The sequence below is a fragment of the Ruditapes philippinarum genome, unplaced genomic scaffold, assembly GCF_026571515.1.
Source record: "Ruditapes philippinarum isolate M1 unplaced genomic scaffold, ASM2657151v2 ctg5698_1_1_1_1, whole genome shotgun sequence".
Lineage (NCBI taxonomy): Eukaryota > Metazoa > Mollusca > Bivalvia > Venerida > Veneridae > Ruditapes > Ruditapes philippinarum.
In genome coordinates this window covers 20,737-43,242 of record NW_026854547.1, presented here as the reverse complement: position 1 = coordinate 43,242, position 22,506 = coordinate 20,737, and the positions used below count along the sequence as shown (strand labels likewise).

Sequence of the window (22,506 nt, the reverse complement as noted above, 5' to 3'; positions counted from 1 at the left end):
GACAACTTCTGTACAAGTGCAGAAAAATACACCATCATGTACCAATAGACAATTGTTTGAAGAGATACAAATAAACAAACAAGTAAGAAACATATGAAACATATTTCAAAATTCAACGACTGAAGATAGGACATTTTATTTAGGTTATCATTTTAGACCAATTTATTGTTATACTATTAGGTTGTAGGAAAATTTTTCCATTTTTATAAAAAGATGATGACAAAAAACTATAGAATATAAGATATATTAGGTTCCAAACATGAAAAAACAGCAAAATTTCAATGAACTCAAAAGTGCCTTTATTACTCAAAATAATTTTAAATATTTACTGCAATCCTCCTTTGTTTTACCAGCATTTTTAAAAAAGATGTATTTCAGTTTTTATTAAAAAAATGCGCGAAAAAGTAAAATTGCAGAATTTTAATGTTCTGTTCATCAGAGCTCACAGTTGATCAGTTACTATATGCACGACCAGATGCTCTATGAAAATGTCAATGTTTACCATCTGACTGGCACAAGAAAATCTCCCAAAATTTATCTATAAATCTGTCAACAGCATTGCCTCAATTTAATGCTGTTATCTAAGGGCCCGTCTACACCTATCCAAGTTTTGAATGCAAGTATCATAGTCTCTTGTATTGGATAGTGTAGACACCCTACTTGAATGAGTTTTAAAGAGAAATTATGTGACATCCAAGAAGAAAATTCCTTGCAAGAAAGTTAGAACACGTTCTATTTTTCTACAAATTTTTGGCTGTCAAGACACTGATAACACCAATTTGACACAAAACATGTGTCCGAAGGTTTGATAGTGCTGTTAATTTTATTATTTTCTGACTTTTTATTGTTGATTCAGTGTACTTGCCCTTTGAATTTCAGTAAATGATTACAATGTCTTGGTCAAAGGAACAAATCAATACGCTGATACACAGAAGAGCAAAAAATAAATAAAAATAAATAAATACATTGTAAAAAAATAAAAAAGAGCTCTTTTTCAAGTAGAGTCAAAATGGATTTAAAATGATCTTGTTCATTTAGTGAATAACTTTCATCAAATAAAGAATTTTCATCAAAATAGATTTTTGTCACATTTTTCAATTTTAAAAAAGAATGAACGCATTTCATTTACTCCATTCTGTTTTAGCTAATTGCATCATTTTCCCGCTTTTTTCACATATTTTACAGAAACATGATAGTATTGCAAAGACAAAGATATAAATCCTGGGCAAACTTAATGAGACATTTTAGTAAAAATTGTGCCTGAAAAAAATGTTGAAAGGGCCATATATTTAGCTTATCTAAATGTGACATGTAAGAAACTTGAATAGGTGTAGACACGGCCTAACTTTTACATATCTTTAGTGCTACATAAATAAACTTAAACGACACGCGAGTAAAACTTAAATCGTTCTTTGTAATTAGTAGATCGGAAGAAAAACAGAAATTGCCAATGAAGTGGAATATAACTTTACCGCTCTTTGCAAGTTTGCTTGTCATTCAAAATGCTTTATGTTCTGAGATTCCACATGACATAGAAAACGTTTTAAAGAGATTGCAACACATGGAAGATAAAGGTAATAAAGATATTTATCACGTTTATGAAGTATATTATTCTTTGTTTTTATCTCAAGGAAAAGAATCAGTGGTATGTACAAAGGAGGAGGCAATGGTTTTAAGCGTTTGAACGGTAAAATATCATTTGATTGTGACTAATTTCCTGTAAGCTATCAATACCAGCATAGATCTTTTTTACTCACTGCTAGAGCAGATGATACATATATGTTTTTTGTATATACCAGCACATTGCATCATAATTTTAGTATTTGCGACAAATATTTATTTTCAGTTGCTGCTCAAGGTACTGAAATCGCTGCTCAAGGTACTGAAATCGAAGACCTACGTAAAACCAATACAGAGTTAAAGAGGTCAAATCAAGACCTGCGTAAGTCAATAGCAGAATTACAAGAAACAAGTAAAGAGAACCATGACTGTCATGCTCTGTTATTTGGATCAAACTCAGTACAGCGTCAATTCCGTCTTGAGAATAATCAAAGGAGAGCTTTCTTTGAAAAGGGTAAATATTCTATTACTTTTGTATCATTGTAATTATAACATAGCATAACATCATAAAAATAACTATGAGTTAGCTATTGAAACAATATCTTTAAGTTGAGAATAACATAGCATAAGTTAAGGAGAACAATAGATCCAGTAACTTATTGCTTGTCAATTTTTGTACAACAATGTAATATATTTCATTTGATTACGCAGGGATCAGTTAGACCTGTATTAATCGACATGCAAAACACAAACGAACTTGTTCCAAGGTAAAAAATAAACTATTACTCTAGCCTATCAGAGAAACATGTACTGTTTATCGTATGACTTTGTTACAACGAGTTACCTCAGGAAGTTAATCAATTGTTTAAGAAATATTGTAGTTAGATGTTATGGTAAGAACACGTGCATATTATTTATTAACACTTGTTATTTTTGTCATTTGGCCTTTACTACTTTCTTACCTTACCAGTTATTTCGCTCGTTACATGACCACACTGGCCATATCTTTCGCGGTGGAGTATTTGTCGCAGACGCGGTGGAAAAAATGGCCGTTTGCTGTTGTTGGTAAGTTTATGACTGAAATTTACGATAAACGTTTTATTGGAAACGCTAATTGCGAAAGAAGCCAACGTGTGTACTTTTCCAACTTATATCATGCACACTGCCTTTTATACTGGCACTTATGTACAGTTTGACGAGGGGACGCCACTTTTGCCTAATTTTGCAAATGTGAACAAAGCGACTCCTTAATACACTGGCATCGCATCGTATGTATGATACATTCACAATCAACCATTTTTAAAAATTTAAGAAATTGTTATTGCTGTTTATAAAAGAAAATGATAACGTACAACGCAGACGACAGTGGATTCGATTGGAACGCAATGCAGTGGACCTGATACCAATAAAACTGTTTTGGGGCACTTTTTCAATTGAGTACAATCGTAAATTGCTTTGACACCAGCAAAACGTGTACATTTGGTGTTTAATACAATAAAGTTGTATATACAAATAGATGTCCGAGTTCCGCTTCCAATATCCTACAATTGAAAATGCGTGTGATAAGTTGGAAGAGTACATATATAGGCTTCTGTCTCACTGGGCGTTTCCAGTAAAACATTTAAACATAAAGTAAAATTCAGCCATGAACTAACCGACAGCAACAAACAGCCATTTTTCACCGCTTCTACGACAAATACTCCACCGCCGCTGCGGTGGACCAATCGCTCTGCGAAAGCAATGGCCAGTGTGATGTCGTGTAATAACACTCATTTCCTGACCAGTCTTTACTATCGTTTCCTGACCAGTCTTTAATCTCGTTATTGAACTGTTCTGACTATCGTTAATTTATTGAACTATTCTGGGGTTAGTATCTCGAAGCTATCGTTATATTTGCGTTTACGAACGTGCTAACAATAGACGGAGGGTTGGTTAACGAGAGACTAGTGCGGGTATTTCGAAAGCAGTAGTTAAGCAATCGTTCGTTGCTTACTCGTTAGTTATTAACGATTGCGTTGTGTTATCATTTGAATACATGCACCCGGTGTTTATATTCACCGAATCATTATTTTGCGTAGACGAAGGTAAATATAAGGTTACGATCATGCTAAACCGGAACACAATCACACGACACGTGCAGGATCCGCCGGTCTGTCGTCTAGTAATATAGACTTGTTTTGCGATGAAAATCCCGATTGCCTTGATAATATCAATTGTGATAGTGGTAAACCTACGAAAACGGTTCCTTAAAAAAAAGAGAACAGTCATTGGAACTGCCCCTGTTGAAAGTTCCAATGAAACAGGCGTGATTTCTAATTGAGGGGCGGGGCGGGAACTTAACATAGAAACTGGAAAAAAAACGACTGTATATAGAACCGCAGAGACTGAAGATTTAGCAGCAGAGGCTGCCAGTGTAGTCACATATTTTAAACACTTTACATAGTTAAAGCCAATATTCTGGCGGAGCTTCTTCTCAATACCAGTCAAAAAATCTGGGAACAGGGTGTAAGTATACTGTCAATATTCAAATTTGAAAATGTTGCTTTCATTGTTGCTTTCCGTTTGAGTGAAATATGGACTATATTTTCACGAAACATAATGAAATTTTACCCTTTAGGCTTTAGACAAACATATGTACAGCAACTCTTTCTAAAATCCCACTTGCTACAAAGCTGCAAAGACGTCATGCGCCTAACAATGACGCCATGAGCAAAACAATTACTTCATAAGCATAAATATATATTAAATATGTAAAGTCGATTTTCATTGGATAATCATGACATTTATATTATTAGTTATAAAGATTTTTGACAGGTAATATTGGTAATATAAACGACTGTTTGGAAATATAACCCGAGCCGCTAGGCGATGGTTATATTGCCTACAAGGTCCATTTAACATGTCAGGAATGTTTATAACGAATTTATAAAACCGCGAACTTCCCTTTTTTTGAGAAAAAAGGTGAGATTTCTTAGAAAATTGCCAGAAACAGTGTATATAAAACTATAAAAATGTCACGATTCTCCAATGAAAAGTCTTTTATAATACTACACGTTTGTTACTGCAACTGCAAGTTTGGTACGTCAATTTTGATTGGCGTTTATATAGTTTATATACATAGCTGCTGTCAATTTATCAAGAAATCTCTCTTTTTTTCTGCAGTATTGTAAATTCGTTATAAAGATTTTTAACAGGATATATGGCCGATATAATTATGTTTGCAATATAACTCTCACTTGGCGGCTCGGGTTATCGTTTATATACGGCCATATAACCTGTCAAAAATCTGTATTACTAAATATATACATGGCTGCTGTTAATTAATATGGATAAATTTCATTTTGTTTTAAACAAAGGATGTTTGCTGTATTATAAATTAAAATATAACTAGTTAAATTATAACAACTGGTGTTCGCAAGTGAAATATTTGTTACTATGAAATGATAAACAAACAACATTTCTATATATTACATCCATTTTTGTGGTACCGATTTTTGCAGCTGACGTAATGCACTTTTCTTCATGATGTAGTCAATGGTAGGATACTACGTCATCGCGCACCTGCTGAATGCTCCCACTTGGACCATTTTTTCGTCGACTCGAAGGTAAAATACAATTTTATTATAAGAAAACGTAAGAGTATCAAAAAATCATGTAGCGCACCAAAGAATGGCTACAGTACTTGAGATAATTGTAAAAAAAGTTTATAGATTCATTGCCTGGTTTACGCCTGAAAACGGGATAAGTGTTTTTTCTCTGAATGCTCCCACTCGGACTTTTCCCGAAACATATATGAAATAAGGTTGAAAACCTTCTTGAAAATTGTTTTTTAACGTACCGGAACATAAACCGAGTCATGTTTACCCCCTTATTCTATATTAGTTCCAAATATTTCTATTCAGAAATCAGTTTTTGTTAATTCTTTTTATGAAAATGGAAAATGCTCCCACGCGGACTCAACTTAAGAGATGCTCCCACTCGGACCTAAATATATACATTTTTGAAAGCATAAATATCTTTATATAATTCACGTTTATATATTCATATAATCAGTTAGAATTCTATGAAACAGCATTTTTAAAATACGATACTAAAATTTAGATCACTAAAATTGTGACATATTTTATCATAACAGTCTCGTAAATATGTCTTCTTAGAGGATCAGTTTATCGGCCTAAGAATAAGAAAAAAAGGTTGTGTTTGAAACAATTCCTCGTAAAATAGAGTCGCTGAAATCAGAAAGAAATGGATTATACATTTTTAAAATATAATAACGTTCTGTTTTGCAGAAAGTATTTGTGTTTGTGACCAGCATGGGAAAAGGTATAAACCACATTGCGACGTAAGAAAGCACATGGCAGGACATCTTGGCACGGCATAGCTGGAGCAAATATTTTAGATACCAACTGTGGATGTTCCATGAGGGGGAATACTCTAGAAAAAACAAGAATTTTTGTTCTTTAAAAAAACCTCTTTTTTCAGTTTTTGCGTTTAAATTTTTTGGGAAAAGGGCATAAAGGGTCAAATTTATATAAAAATTCATGGAGGATAGTTTCAATAAAATAAAATCCGCAAAAAAGAATGCAACTTCCCCGTTTTGGAGTTTTTTCCTTTCTATTCCAAAGTTTTGTTTGCAAACCATTCCCCTTAAATTTTTGAGATATAAATTGAAAATTTAAAATTTAAAAAAAGTTTAATGAAAGGAAAAAGCAGAGCACAGACCAAAATGTTCAGAATGGGTTTTTTGTTTTTTTTTTTGTTTCTTTTTTCTGGGTTTATTTTTTTCATTTTTTATGTCATAAAATTTTCACGAAAGCATTACTTGGAAATTTTTACTTTTTGTAAGGGTTTATTCCCCTTGAAATGTTTCTCCTCTTTTTACGGGGGGTTTTTTGTTTGTGTATTCTTGTATATTGTTTTTTATTTTTAACGTTATTTTAAAAAATCCTGAAAAAACTTTTTTTGTTTTTTATTTCTTTAAAAAATCTCAAAGAAGAATTATCCATTGTTTGTTAAAAGGCATTTTTTTTAAAGATAATAGACTTTACTTTTATTAAGGAGGAAAAAGAAAATATTACTTTTTAAGTGTTAAGTTTTATTCTTTAAAAAATGATGATAAAGTATTTTTTTAATAAAATTTTAATTGGACAACTTTTGAGAGTTATTTTTCAATTTTCCAAAAATTTTTAAAATTTTTTAAGTTAATTAAAATACTTTATTAAAAAATTTTAAAATTTGGGGAAAACCCGAAAATTTTAACTACAAGGGCTTTAAATACCAAATTAGGGGAAAAAGACTTTGATAAAGAAAAAACTTGATTTTGTTTTTTATATTTTTTTTTTTATTTAGGGAAAAATACGTTTTCAATATCAAAATTTCATAAAATTGTCAAATTGTCAAATTTGTTGACTGCTTTTTGTTGTTGGTATGGGATTTCCCAACTTTTTAACCAGCTAGATAAAAATATTTACTGTTTTCTTTTAATAAAACTTACTCAAATCAACCGATAAATTTTTGAAATCTTTATTTTCATAAACGTACCATTATTTGTTTTAAAATCTAAATCACAAGTTTAAAAAAACCCAAAAAATTTTTTAAAAAATTTTAACAAAATATTAAATCACAATTATTGAATTAATGCGACTTTTATTGTGTTTCAGTTTCCAAAAGAACTTAAAACCCGTATGAAATAAACATGTTAATCTTTTTTTTTTAAAACACCACATTTTTTCATCACAAACAAAGCTTTTAAATTTAGATCCAAACTCCATCTAAAGTCTTATATCCTATTCGTTGTTGGCAATCATTTTGAATCATCCCTTCGGATTCCAACCCAAAAGCAAGGCACCTTTCCTGTATAGTTGATTTTCCTGTCAGTTGAAATTTCACAGGCCCACCTTGTTTGCCCAACGACGCCATTCTTCAGAATAAAAAAGTGATCTCTGTAAAAAGAAGGAAAAAGTTAATGTTGCCAAAACACAGTAGTTATTGACAAAAATGGTGGTATATATGTGTAAAAATTGTGTGAATAACCACAAAAAGCTTAAACACAGTCAATATGTGCTTTCAGAATGTATATATATTTGGTCCGAGTGGGAGCATCTCTGAAATCGAGTCCCGAGTGGAGCATTTTCCATTTTTATAAAATAAACTTTAAAAAAAAAAAAACTAACTTTGAAATAGAAATATTGAAATTAAAAATCTAGGAAAAGTGTAAACATGACTCGGTTTATGTTTCCGGTACGTTAAAAATATAATTTTCAAGAAGGTTTTCAACCTTATTTCTTATATGTTTCGGGAAAAGTCCGAGTGGGAGCATTCAGAGAAAAACACTTATCCCGTTTTCAGGCCTAAACCAGGCAATAAATCTATAAACTTTATTTACAATCATCTCAAGTACTATAGCCATTCTTTGGTGCGCTACATGATTTTTTGATACTCTTACGTTTTCTTATAATAAAATTGTATTATACCTTCGAGTCGACGAAAAATGGTCCAAGTGGGAGCATTCAGCAGGTGCGCGATGACGTAGTATCCCTACCATTGGTAGTTAATACGTCACAGTTTACTTTTCGAAATATAATTTTTGTAACTATGTAGTTTGAATTTTGTTGAATTTTCAGCATGATGTATGCATATATTTATTTATGTTTTTCTTGTGCAAAATTACACATTACGGAGATTATTCCTTTCGCTGTTTAAGTTATGATATGTTTTTTTTTTCATCCGCCATTCAAATATAAGTCTTAAATTAAAATGTAAAGAACCTTTACATATGTTTGATATGTGAGAAAAATTTTGTTTGTTTGGATTTTTACGGCTCGTCAACATATAACTGGCCATATCGTGTCGAATGCTATAATAGGCTTAAAATGTTATGTAAAAGTTACTAAATGACAATAAAAATGAGCCAATTAGATCCAAGAATACAAGTTTATCTCTTTCAACTAATCAATGATATTTTTTTATGGAATTGTATTAAAGAGTTCTTTGAGTGAATTTAAATAAAATATATTAAGGGCCTGTGAAAATTCATGAGAAAAAGAAATACAATACTATATTTATGTCGGTTCATCATTTTTTATCAATAAAATGATATAATTCTCATTTTTATGTACTTTAAAATCGCACCTTTCTTACTTTTGTGTCAAAATGATAGTAACGAGAGCCTTACGACACCCTCTAGGCATCCGTTAATAATTGGGCATGTTAACGATTATTCGTTAATTACGAGAGCGTTGAGATAGCGGTGAAAACCTTAACGAGAGGTATATGATAGTCGTTATGCTAACGATAGCTTCGAGATACTAACCCCTGACTATCATTATTGAACTATAATTTCAATCGTTAACTGTACTGTCTATCATTATTGAAATGTACTGACTATCATTATTGAAATGTACTGACTATCATTATTGAAGTGTACTGACTATCATTATTGAAATGTACTGACTATCATTATTGAAGTGTACTGACTATCATTATTGAAGTGTACTGACTATCATTATTGAAATGTACTGACTATCATTATTGAAGTGTACTGACTATCATTATTGAAGTGTACTGACTATCATTATTGAAATGTACTGACTATCATTATTGAAGTGTACTGACTATCATTATTGAAATGTACTGACTATCATTATTGAACGGTACTGATTCTCATTATTGAACTGTACTGACTTTCGTTATTGAACTGTACTGACTATCGTACTTGAAGTGTACTGACTTTCGTTATTGAACTGTACTGACTATCGTACTTGAAGTGTACTGACTTTCGTTATTGAACTGTACTGACTTTCGTTATTGAACTGTACTGACTATCGTTATTGAACTGTACTGACTATCGTTATTGAACTGTACTGACTATCATTATTGAACTGTTCTGACTGTTTTTATTGAACTGTACTGACTATCAATATTGAACTGTACTGACTTTCGTTATTGAACTGTAATGACTATCGTTATTGAACTGTACTGACTATCGTTATTGAACTGTACTGACTATCATTATTGAAGTGTACTGTCAATCGTACTTGAAGTGTACTGACTATCGTTATTGAACTGTACTGACTATCATTATTGAAGTGCACTGACAATCATTATTGAACTGTACTTACTGTCATAATTGAACTCTACTGACTTACGTGATTTAAATGTACTGACTATCATTATTGAAGTGTACTGACTATCTTTATTGAAGTGTACTGACTATCATTATTGAACTGTACTGACTATAGTTATTGAAGTGTACTAACTATCGTTATTGAAGTGAACTGACTTTCGTTATTGAACTGTATTGACTATCATTATTGAAGTATACTGACTATCGTTATTGAACTGTACTGACTATCATTATTGAACTGCACTGACAACACTATTTAACTATACTGACTATCGTTATTGAACTGTACTGACTATCATTATTGAACTGCATTGACTATCATTATTGAAGTGTACTGACTATCGTTATTAAACTGTTTTGACTATCGTTATTGAACTATACTGACAATCATTATTGAACTGTACTGACTATCTTTATTTAACTGTACTGACTATCATTATTGAACTGCACAGACTATCATTATTTAAGTGTACTGACTATCGTTATTAAAGTGTACTGACTATCATTATTGAAGTGTATTGACTATCGTTATTGAAGTGTACTGACTATCATTATTGAAGTGTACTGTCAATCGTACTTAAAGTGTACTGACTATCATTATTGAAGTGTACTGTCCATCATTATTGAAGTGTACTGACTATCGTTATTGAAGTGTACTGACTATCATTATTGAAGTGTACTGATTATCGTTATTGAACTGTTCTGACTATCATTATTGAACTATACTGACTTTCGTTATTAAACTGTTCTAACTATCGTTTTTGAAGTGTACTGACTATCATTATTGAAGTGTATTGACTATCGTTTTTGAAGTGTACACACTATCATTATTGAAGTGTATTGTCTATCGTACTTGAAGTGTATTGACTATCATTATTGAACTGTACTGACTATCGTTATTGAACTGTACTGACTATCATTATTGAAGTGTACTGACTATCGTTATTGAAGTGTACTGACTATCATTATTGAAGTGTACTGTCAATCGTACTTGAAGTGTACTGACTATCATTATTGAAGTGTACTGTCCATCATTATTGAAGTGTACTGACTATCGTTATTGAAGTGTACTGACTATCATTATTGAAGTGTACTGATTATCGTTATTGAACTGTTCTGACTATCATTATTGAACGAACTATACTGACTTTCGTTATTAAACTGTTCTAACTATCGTTTTTGAAGTGTACTGACTATCATTATTGAAGTGTATTGACTATCGTTTTTGAAGTGTACACACTATCATTATTGAAGTGTATTGTCTATCGTACTTGAAGTGTATTGACTATCGTTATTGAACTGTACTGACTATCGTTATTGAACTGTACTGACTATCATTATTGAAGTGTACTGACTATCGTTATTGAACTGTACTGACTATCGTTATTGAACTGTAATGACTATCATTATTGAACTGTACTGACTATCGTTATTGAACTGTACTGACTATCATTATTGAACTGTACTGACTATCATTATTGAACTGTACTGACTATCATTATTGAACTGTACTGACTATCGTTATTGAACTGTACTGACTATCGTTATTGAACTGTAATGACTATAGTTATTGAACTGTAATGACTATCATTATTGAACTGTACTGACTATCGTTATTGAACTTTACTGACTATCATTAATGAACTGTACTGACTATCATTATTGAACTGTACTGACTATCGTTATTGAACTGTACTGACTATCGTTATTGAACTGTACTGACTATCGTTATTGAACTGTAATGACTATAGTTATTGAACTGTAATGACTATCATTATTGAACTGTACTGACTTTCGTTATTGAGCTCTACTGACTGTCGTTATGGTACTGTACCGAAAATCATTATTGAACTATAATTTGTCTCATTATTGATTTGTACTGACTATCTCTTGAACTGTACTGACTATCGTTATTGATCTGTACTTTCTGTCGCTATTGCACTGGAATGACTATCACTACTGAATTGTACTTGCTATCTTATTTTAACTTATTTTCTCTTGTAAATGAACTATGCTTACTTTTATTGTTGACCTATAATGCTCTCGTTTATGAATGGTATCTAATCTCGTCACTATTATCACTTTGCTACTGAGATATATTATCCTCAATATATTTCAGTAGAGAAATCTAAGCGTTTTGTTATGAACAACGAAGGACCAGTGGCATTCACAGCAGCTATTAAACCAACGGTAGTTTATCATCTCAAACATATGGACACAATCAAGTTTGAAACAGTGATAACGGATATAGGAGGAGGGTACAACAACCAGTCAGGCATGTTCGTTGCTCCAGTATCAGGTATCTACGTGTTCAGTTGCTCCCTGATGGATCACGATGCATCTCAAGGTGTTATGGTGCATGCTGAAATTATACACAACCAGCGTGTACTTGGCCGAATATTCGCTCATGCTGAAGGGGGGTCATATCGTGACCAGGGTGCACAAACAGTGTTTACACACGTTAACCAAGGCGACCAAATATGGGTGAGAACAATTGACAACCCGGATCTTGCACTTGGTGGAGAATTATATTCAACATTTTCTGGTTACTTGCTCCTTGCAATGTAATAATATCTTTATTAATAAAAATTGAAAAAAAATATGTATTGTTGTGATAAAATCATAAAGCACACACACACGCACACGAACACACACCAACACACGCGCACACACACCAACACACACACCAACACACACACACACACACACACACACACACAGGTGAATCTCTATATGCCTGTGATGCTGCGGTGTATTATTTTGTATTCAAGTTAAAAATAATTACGCAACTTATTATCTTATTTTAAGGAATAATTCATTGTTAAAAATACGAAATTTTCATTTTGATTGTTTTTTCACATTTCATCCTCTTTCTTTAGAACGATTGTCATATAAATTTAAATAAAGTAAGAACTGAAAAGTGAATCACTGTGTTGCATATGGATCCTACCCTACTGAAATATCAGGGTGACCGGCAACCAGGGTGTGGTTGTAGATACAATGTATAGACGAAGGCATATGGCCACAGAGATTGACTAGGTGTTTTCTGAACTTAGTTTAAGACGTAATTCTTGTAAATACACACTCACTGCAACAATGAAAAATGTTCTGTCAATCAGTAGTTGATTCTTTTGGAAAATAGAATGTATTGCATTTGCCCAAATATATACTACATGTACAAACAAAAAAGTATACGTTTTTCCTATGTCAAGATACCTCTTTTTAATATTCTTCATTTCGTATTTTTGAGTTACAATTATAGTCAAACTCATGAATTGCAAGATCTAAAGATAGCAAACAAGATATGTTTGTAAAACATGCCTCTCCTATCGGTAGCCAATTAGTCATGTGGTCAGGTTATTGTGACTGATATTTTACCTAGTGACCAAAATCAAAAGGGGTTATTTACTGATTATGACTGGTCACTAGGTAATTGTGACCGTAAATGTTGTGTGCAGCAATTTTATGACAAAGTTATCACAAATCTTACCAAATAATATATGCATAAATTTTATGAATCATGTAGGCCTCCTTAATGACAGCCAATTTGTTATATTACATTAGACCTTGAAATGTGTATACCAAAAGCATTTTTAGTTTAATAAAAAATATCAACCAAGGCAACTTGAGTTCTTGAGTTATTGGTCGGAAACCGGCTTTACATACAAGGTCAATGTGACTTTGACCTTTGATCCTTAAATCAATAACAGTTTTATACTTCCCAAGACAAATGCACCTGTGAAGTGTGAAGGTAAAAGGCCCAAGAGATAATGATTATAAAGGATTTTCACCTGTAAGGTCAATGTGATCTTGACCTCTGTTCACTTGACTCAAAAAATCCATTGAGGTCATTTTCTGACCAAAAGCAATACGTCTGTGAAGTTTCAAGGTCAAGGGTCCATGTATTGTCCAGTTATTGATAGGAAACCGTTTTGACCCACAAGGTCAATGTGACATTGATCTTTGACACATTGATCCAAAATAAATAGGGGTCATCGACTTGCCAATACCAATGCACCTATTTAGTTTGAGGGCAAAGGGCCTATTGGTTGTCAACTTTTTGATCGGAAACCCTTTTAATCTATACTATTAATATGACCTTGACCTTTGACCCCGTGACCCAGAATCAAAAAAGGTCATTTACTTGCCAAGACCAATGCATCTTCAAAAGTTTGAAGGCAAACAGTTTATGGGTTGTCAAGTTATTGATCGGAAACCGGTTTTACGTACAAGGTCAAGATGACCTTGACCTTTGACCCCTTGACCTTAAAATCAACAGGTGTCATCTTCTGGTCATGAACAATCCTCATATTAAGCTTGAAGTTCCTAGGCCTAAGCGTTCTTTAGTTATTGACAGGAAACCATTTAGTCTACGGACCGACCGAACGACAGAGCAATATACCCAAACTTCCTTGAAGGTGTCATAACAAGATCAGAAAGCCTGATAGACTTATTAAAGAGTGCCCATCCCCCCCCCCCCATCGTCGAAAATAAGCGCAACAGGTTGACTTCTCTTTTATGTACAGTAGTGCACCCTGAAGCTATTACGGTAAACCACTGTTTGAACTGTAGGGTTAGCTTTGAAAATCCAATATTTGTCTAGTTCCGGATAAAAAATATTGACGTGTATTGTTTAAGATAATGTTCCAAGTATTTTAAGTGGTATCAATACTATATTAAAGTACAATTTGTAACATTAATAATCATTGATGCCACTAGTTGACAATTTTCTCTGAACGGATTTAATCATTCTATTTGTGTCATTGGCAATATTATAGACATTGGTGCCAAATAATACCATTGGCATCTAGCCATAATTGTGTTCTTTGGTCTGGTCTAATTAATGTTATAATACATAAAATCTATCCTAAATTAATTTTTTTTTTGCAAATCTGCCATTTTATTTTTACATTTTGTATATGTTAACTAATCTGCCAATAACAAATTGTGTCTGTAAATATTGGTACAATTCAATTGGGGAAACTTGACAGTCGGGACAAGACACGTCTGTAGGAAAATGGACATAACAAAGTGATCAGTATTGCCCATTTTTAGTTGTTTACCTTAACAGACAAGCGTTTAATAATTTAAAAAAAAACAACACACCAGATTCATATTTAGTTACTATATATGTATATGATAAAATCACCACCATAAAGATATATGTATGTATATATAAATATAAATGTATTCTATATATAATTATAACATACGAAATATATTTGTTAGTACATTTGATAGATTCTTATATCTCACATAAAAATAACAGACAGACATGTCTTGCTTCAATTGTTTTCATTTAAAAGCAACACATTTCTTTTTGAATCTCAATACAATTGCAAATATTATAGTAAACAAGCACAATCTCACAACATTGATCTTTTCATTTTCAAACCAGACTGTAACTTAGGTCATCAAATATGGTTACCAAAGATTATAATATATCAATTTTCTTATCAACCAGTTTACCTGCATTAAATACTTAAGATTTGTATAAAAATATAATCATTCATATTTGAACAGATGATCGTGTTAAAATGACACTGTCCTCATAGATATGTTTCATAATTGTTTGTTGTTCTTGTTTAACATACTGTTACAGTCAAATGTCATGACAACAATTAGTCCTTGTTACATCTGACCATGACCTTCCCACAGTCACGTGTCTCTGCCTTTTTAAAAGCTTCAGCAACATTTTCCAAATCAAACCTATGTGTAACAAGGGGCTTAACGTCAATCTGGCCTGAAATTAATATCACAACAATATATACTGTTTTGTAATACATATCTGTTTTATTAGTTTATTTATATTTATTTGTCTAGTCATAACAGCATAAAACGTTTTTCAAAGGGGCGACACTGTTTAAGATGGGAAAGGAGACACTATTTCACATATATTAATTTTGAACAATTAAATGAACAATTACATGTTCAAAAAAATCTACAGTGCATTTTATTATTTGAAGAAAGATCCAATCTATCCTATTCAAGATTACAAGTAGAGTGTATTTACCGGAAGCAACAAGGTCCAGAGCCAATGGGGTACAATACGGGTTTGACCTAATCCCTAAAATATCGACCTCCCTAAAGGAGGCGTTAATCAACGGTATTGTGACATTTCCTTCCCCTAGTGCGATCTGCGAAACACGGCCACCATTTCTTGTAGACTTGAAGGGAAACAGAAAACAAAAAACATAGATGATACAAATAACACATGGATTCAACCGCTGTGCACATTGTCATCATGCAACAAATGACATGCATGTAAAATCGAAATATTGTCACATAATCTATGTACATCAACGTTGTCTTAAAATCTTTTTTTTAGCCAAATTATGATTAGGTCTTATCAAAAAACCATACTTTTGAGCTGGAAACTGCAAATACTAATAGTAATCATGCTTACTCGTCATTTAGTCAATTTTAAGGTTCATCACCATTTTTTGTGTATTTTATTATGAAAGTCCCTCGTTTTTCTATTCCTTTATATTTAGATCATCTTTAGTTTTGTGAATAAGTTAATTGCATAAACTTCCATATCTAAATTAAATAATCAGTCATAATACAATGTTCGAGATGCACATAACCGTCGGTGTACTGAAAAACGTTCAGTTAGTTCACATTAGATAATTTACCCTAATGGCTGATTGAATGGCAGTCGGTGCTCCACTGCACTCTATTGTCATGTGAGGCTTCTCTCCAAAACACTCCTCTACCATTTTTTCAATTTCCAATACTCCTTTTGAAGTAACGTCTAATGCGTAATCAGCTCCTAATTGCTTTGCCAGTTTTACACGAGTTTCATTAACATCTGTAATAATGTGATAAATGGTACACACATATAAAATAATACAAATTTTAGTCAAATAAAATAGAGAAATAGTGCACAAATACAGAGTACAACAATATTCATTGTTTGTTTGTTTGTTTCATTTTACGCCTTTCTCCAACAGTATTTCAGTCATATAGGCGGGTAGTTTCCTAACCAGCGGTCCTTGAGAGTAACACCAGAACTAGACTACCTTCCTCCGCCTTAAACTACCAAAGCATCTCCCGGGGATCGAACACACGCCAAAGAGGTAACTAGATTAGAAGTCATCGACTCTAACCCCTCAACCACGGAGGCGGTTACAATATTCATTAATAAAGGACTATTACTCTTTGAATCACATACACCTGCATATGTTATGTAAAGCAAGAATTACGAATTGATACATACTTATATATAGAAAAAGTATTTATTTATTTATTTATGTATTAGAGTCTCAATAACAAATATGTATAATTCAATCAATGTACAGTACAAGATAAAACAATGGCATACATACATACATGTACATTGTATATGAAACCAATCAAATATTTGATTTACTGGCGACTTATAAAATACTATACATTATCAAACACTATCACATACTTCCAAGACTTCTCAAGATATCACCATGATAAGGGACTAAGAGTTTACATAAGCACATACAAAATTTAAAATTTATATACCTCAAAGTTCATTCTAAATCATAACTTTGACAAGTTAAATATCTTGTCGAGTACTACCAATTTGTGTACAGAGCAACGTTCTATATTAAGCAGCCTATCAAACAAGTTTGTTTTCTAACTGAAAATATTATCTGTATTATATTTTATGAACACACAATCGACTAAATGTTTTCATTTTTGTTTAATGAAAAGTAGACAAACAAAAAACCTGTTACACAAATGTTTGAAGCACCAAGTGCTCTTGCTCCCTTCATGGACAGTAGTCCTATAGGACCTGAAAATAAAATAACATTCAATGTCTAATTTAATTAATCTGTAGATTAAAACATCATTCATTCATTCATTCATTCATTCATTCATTCATTCATTCATTCATTCATTCATTCATTCATTCATTCATTCATTTTCTGCTCTAGAGAAGGATGATAATATTTATCTTATCATAAGACCGTTCACTTCAAATATAATCTGCAATTTATACATGAAACGTTGTCAAGTTTGGTGCCCGTTACGTTACTGTGCTCAGGCGTGGATGAAGGAATTTTTTTACCTGTTACCTGAGGGTGTCGCAGAACTTTAATAAAAGAAAGCATATTTCACAGAGGGGATGACAATTATTTCTTTTCTAGAGGGGTTATGAGTCAAACTGTTTTAGTGATTTGTGCTAGCTTTTGCTTGAGTGTCACAAAGAAAACGTAAGCTGATTTCCAAATCTCAGAATGATAGATGTACCAGCCAAATCCCTGAGGGGGATCCTGCCTCTGAATCCGCGCTACCTGAATGACTTTGCATCAAGTCAAGCCAGTCTGCTGACTTATTTCAACCTTCTATATCATAAACGGGCTAAGGTAGTACACCCCTAATGGGAACTTTAAGGAACTGTAAAATTGACAACATAACTTACAAATGTTAATTGTTCCTATTCTTAATATTAAAACAGGGCAGATCCATCTGCAAACATGTCGTTAAAGTGATTCGATATGCATGTATTGTTATAAGGTTCTTTTGACACAATGATATACCTGCTCCAGTTATGAGAACATTGTTTCCAGCAGACACTCCAGCACGGCGGCACCCATGAAGGGCGACAGCAAGAGGCTCGAGCATAGCACCTTCCTCTGTGCTAAGGTGATCCGGTAACCTAAAAAAATCAACTTTATTGTATTAATTGGAATTAACATTTAACTTAACTGAATTTGACAAAAACTAGCTTCAAAAGCTAAATAACAATGTATTATTTAAATTAATCAAAATCATTTGATGAAACAAAAGCTGGGTTCTTTATTTCTTAAAAAGGTGATAAATAATATATATCAAACATAAAATTGACAATGTATTTATTATTTAAGTACATGCATTAAATTATAATGTACATTGCCCGTAACCACAGTATATTTTTGAAGTTAATCTCTTCATTCTCTTAAACAGATAGAAATACGACTTACCGAAAACAATGTTTAGCATTCTCGACGAAATATCTTGCCATGTAGCCCCAATGTCCAGGGAAACCACATATCGTTACTTTCTCACATAAATTGAACCGTCCCGTTTTACAGTCATAGCACCTTTCACAGCTGGACAATGGATCCATGGCAACCTTGTCGCCTATATGAATTTTATTTTTGCACGTGTTAGGAATAATTTTGTTTGAATGTATCAAAAAACGTAGAGAAATGCTCAAGGCATAAATACGAGAGGTCATCACACTGACGCAAAGCATAGAACATTAGTTTTGCTTTATCAGAATTCAAATTAATCTGACTTGTATTTTCTTTGTTTGCTGACAATATGTTCATTTATAGTTGTTCAAAAAAAACGTTTTATAAAACAGAAGTATGAACTGCAGAGATATTTACAGATGTTTTAAAATTATTCAAATTCATGCACTTGCCAAAATAAGATGAAGCTATACAATGAGCTTAAATGACACATCAATTGAAAAAAAGTAAATCGAGACAGAAAATTTGTTAAATGTTAAAAAGTAAATTTACGTACACAAAATGTAAAAAATATATTGATATTTTGATGAAACCCTAGTCTTTAAAGATAATACACCAGAACACATAAGCAATGCAGCAGAGGAAATGGACAATACAATAGAAAAGAAAAAAAAAAAAACGCAATGTAGATAACCTGTGATGAGTGATGCGACAGAACCAACTGATATTGGAAAATCGAACATACATAAATGGACAATAAGAATGATTATACAACAAACAAGTTAGCAATGCTGCAGGATAAAGTGGACAATACAATGGAACATATGTGCAACACAATACGAATAATGAACACGACAACAGAGTAAATTGTCAATGAAAATGGACATTGTGGATAATTCGAAACAGACAAGTTAGGCAACAGAACAAACGGCCAAAGTAACAGACATTAATGAGCTATGGGTGTGAACAAATGGATAGTGCAGACAAATGAAAAATTTGGCAGATTCAAAGAATATTGTAACACACTGAGCGTTATGCGCATTTATGCAAATAATGAGTGAAATGACATTGAAAATAAAATAAAATGAATGGTCGCAAATAAAACGAAACTAATGATAGACACTGTTATAACATGACAGTAATGTAAAAATTAAAAACGTGGATACATTTCCAATTATCATAGATTAAAAAGGTAATACACTACATAAAAGAGAAGGAATACATTACCAATCTTTAGGGAAGTGACTCCTTCACCTATCTTTGACACAATGCCCGCGCCCTCATGTCCTATACCATAGGGATCTTTACCTTCAAGACAGTCCGGGATTCCGTTATGATTCCAGAAACTTAAATCCGAACCACATATTCCAACATTTTCTACACGGATTTGTATTTCTGCAAAATTGTTTTAAACTTTTTATAGCCACAGAAGCTTGAAATTCTATCAATAATCGCTCTAAAGTTTGATTTAAAAACTCAATACCTATATATAAAAATGCATAGGTATGGATTTTTAAATCGGACTATATAGAATTTCAAGCTCTAAAGTCCGATAGAATTTCAAGGTTTGGATTTTTAATCGGACTTTAGAGCGATTATTATGATAGAATATCAAGCTCCTTTGATATAGCTTAAGCTTTATTATATCTATATTTTATATAAAATATTATCATGAAATAAAAGTCATCGCTTGGTAGCAAAACTCCACTAGCCCTATTTGCTAAAATGTTTTGTTGGACAGATGGAAAGAATTTGCATTCAAGCAGTTTCTCATTTTATTATGTTATCATCGTTATATATTTTTGTCTTTAAATTCTCTTAACTGCATGTTTCAAATGGTTGTATTTGTCATATTTGCATAGAGAAATCGGTTTATGTTGACATCTGTTGCATGGTGTATATAAATAGTACAAACGCATTGAAACATTCAATTCATAACTTTAATAGCAGTGCAAAAGAGAAAGAGAAAACGAGTTGTATTTTAATGGCCGTCAATATCTCCTTGATTTAATGATTTATAAAAAGTAAATAGAAATACAAACGTCCTTGGCCTGGCTCTGGTATCTGTTCTTCTCTCTAAATAGAAAAAATGACAGTCTGTTCAGTAATTCAAATTAACAACGCAGCTGGCCTAATTGGATCATTGTGTTAATTTGTTGTACCGATACGAATATATATGCATAACCTAATTATATCATATTTACTTTAATTGATTAAAATAAAATTAGACGATGGGATCGACAAAGTTAAAGCGACAAAGATTGACCTTGTCTTGTATTTGTGTCGACTTGCAGTTTATAGTACATCTTTGTATACAAAAAGAAGATTACAAGATGTTTTTAAATCAAACATATTTACTAAAAATGCATGAAACAACTTACTAAACGTATATTCTCTTTTCCATAAAACACTGCTCTTAAATTTCCTCCAGACATATCAAGAAGTCAAATTAATACGGTATTATACTAGAAAACCCGGAGTTAATGCACAGTTACATCTAATTCTCTATCTCACTATTCGTAATGCAAATATTATGCAGGTTAAATCTGTCATACTTGAGCATGCACTACGTAAAACTGGGGCATAATATTACGTCCTAGACGTTAAAAATGAAAACTATTTGTAACAAAAAAAAAAAAAAAAAAAAAAAAAAAATAAAATAAATTCTTATGCAATAAAAGTTTAAATAAATTTCTAATTTAAACAAATTAGTAAAGAATACAACATTTAATCATTCTTTATTCAAATTTAATCCCCGAGTTTATGGACTGCAATACAATTTCCGTGTGTATGGAATGAATAGCAAAAATGTGGTACAGTCAATGTGTGTCATTTATAAATGTACATGTATTTGGAGAATAACTGCATAAGAGTTGATATAAAAAAGTCAACTTAGATATAAAGAACATGTTGGCTATGCTGATGTAATATATTATTACCTGACATTACCCTTGATAAAATGACCGTTTTCAGCTATTAAAACGTCTGTAAACTTATCACCACTTTAACTGATTACATTTGCATACATATCAATCACTTACGGGCAACAAAATCTACATGCAACTTAAAATTAAACTTTAATGTTAATCGTTGCGTACCAGTGAGCTTGTACTTAATAAAAATGATTACATTTTGCAAATGTAGTCGTACGTTGATCAGATTAAAATGATTTTGTTTTACAGAATGTCATGCACAAATGCATTTTCGGTAGGGATATACGTCGCGCTAACACATTAGAGTCAAGGTCAAGCTTTTATAGTTCTATCACCCGCAGTGCGATATGATTTTTTTTATTATACCGAACACATCAATTTACCAAAAATAATCGCGAGATTCCCGGCATTTACTTTCATAAGCATCAAAAGAGGATGGTTCTTGGCATCAAGATATTTCGGATATTACTACTTCTGCTTATAATAAACAGCCAAGCCACACAAACATGCGGTGGCATAAAAGTGACACAAACACGAACATTCAGTAATTATTTATTTAGACTTGGACAGTCTTTTCATATTTAAACATATATTATTACATTAATAATTTATCATTATTTTTACCTCTGCTTATAACATTCTTGGAACAATGCATATGCTAAAGTTTGAATTAAAAAGAAAAGAAAAACGCTGAATCAAATTTATATAGCGAATTTAAGAAAGATTATTGAATATGCATATTTAGTGTGGGACTGTTGTTTTTTGTATGAACAAAACATACTTGAAAACATTGAATACTATGCCGCGCAAATTATGACTGATCTAACAAGGTCAGTATCTGTCGCGTACTTTCTTCATGAAATTGGTTGGGTATCACTTGCAGACAGAAGGAAAATGAAAAAAAAATTAGCCTAGTTTTGAAACTAAATCAAGGCGGGCTTCCCTGTTATCT

The 22,506-nt window shown here is 32.2% G+C and overlaps 2 protein-coding genes across 2 annotated transcripts; one reads left to right on the top strand and one right to left on the bottom strand.

Annotated features, from left to right (window-relative positions):
- The first annotated feature begins 1,406 nt into the window (after positions 1–1,406).
- Positions 1,407–12,285, top strand: LOC132740425 (uncharacterized). The gene is made up of 3 exons (XM_060728330.1): positions 1,407–1,574; positions 1,847–2,074; positions 11,805–12,285. Exons 1-3 carry the CDS (start codon positions 1,451–1,453, stop codon positions 12,251–12,253), a joined length of 801 nt encoding a protein of 266 aa, XP_060584313.1. The 5' UTR covers positions 1,407–1,450; the 3' UTR covers positions 12,254–12,285.
- Positions 12,286–14,791: 2,506 nt separating this feature from the next.
- LOC132740429 (sorbitol dehydrogenase-like) lies at positions 14,792–21,153 on the bottom strand. The gene is made up of 9 exons (XM_060728333.1): positions 21,003–21,153; positions 20,664–20,697; positions 19,849–20,016; positions 18,628–18,787; positions 18,205–18,323; positions 17,391–17,456; positions 16,321–16,496; positions 15,699–15,852; positions 14,792–15,428 (listed from the first exon to the last, which is right to left on the bottom strand). The coding sequence occupies exons 1-9, from the start codon at positions 21,054–21,056 to the stop codon at positions 15,307–15,309; spliced, it is 1,053 nt and encodes a 350-aa protein (XP_060584316.1). The 5' UTR covers positions 21,057–21,153; the 3' UTR covers positions 14,792–15,306.
- Between the last annotated feature and the right edge of the window lie 1,353 nt (positions 21,154–22,506).

Bases quoted from the DNA above. Each gene is read 5' to 3' on its own strand.
- LOC132740425 (XM_060728330.1), top strand. From the start codon at position 1,451: ATGAAGTGGAATATAACTTTACCGCTCTTTGCAAGTTTGCTTGTCATT. The intron at 1,575-1,846 runs GTAATAAAGATA...ATTTATTTTCAG, and splicing joins GCAACACATGGAAGATAAAG to TTGCTGCTCAAGGTACTGAA. The intron at 2,075-11,804 runs GTAAATATTCTA...AATATATTTCAG, and splicing joins GAGAGCTTTCTTTGAAAAGG to TAGAGAAATCTAAGCGTTTT.
- LOC132740429 (XM_060728333.1), bottom strand. From the start codon at position 21,056: ATGTCTGGAGGAAATTTAAGAGCAGTGTTTTATGGAAAAGAGAATATA. The intron at 20,698-21,002 runs GTAAGTTGTTTC...TTTTCTATTTAG, and splicing joins GAAAAGAGAATATACGTTTA to AGAGAAGAACAGATACCAGA. The intron at 15,429-15,698 runs GTAAATACACTC...TATTAATTTCAG, and splicing joins TCTGGACCTTGTTGCTTCCG to GCCAGATTGACGTTAAGCCC.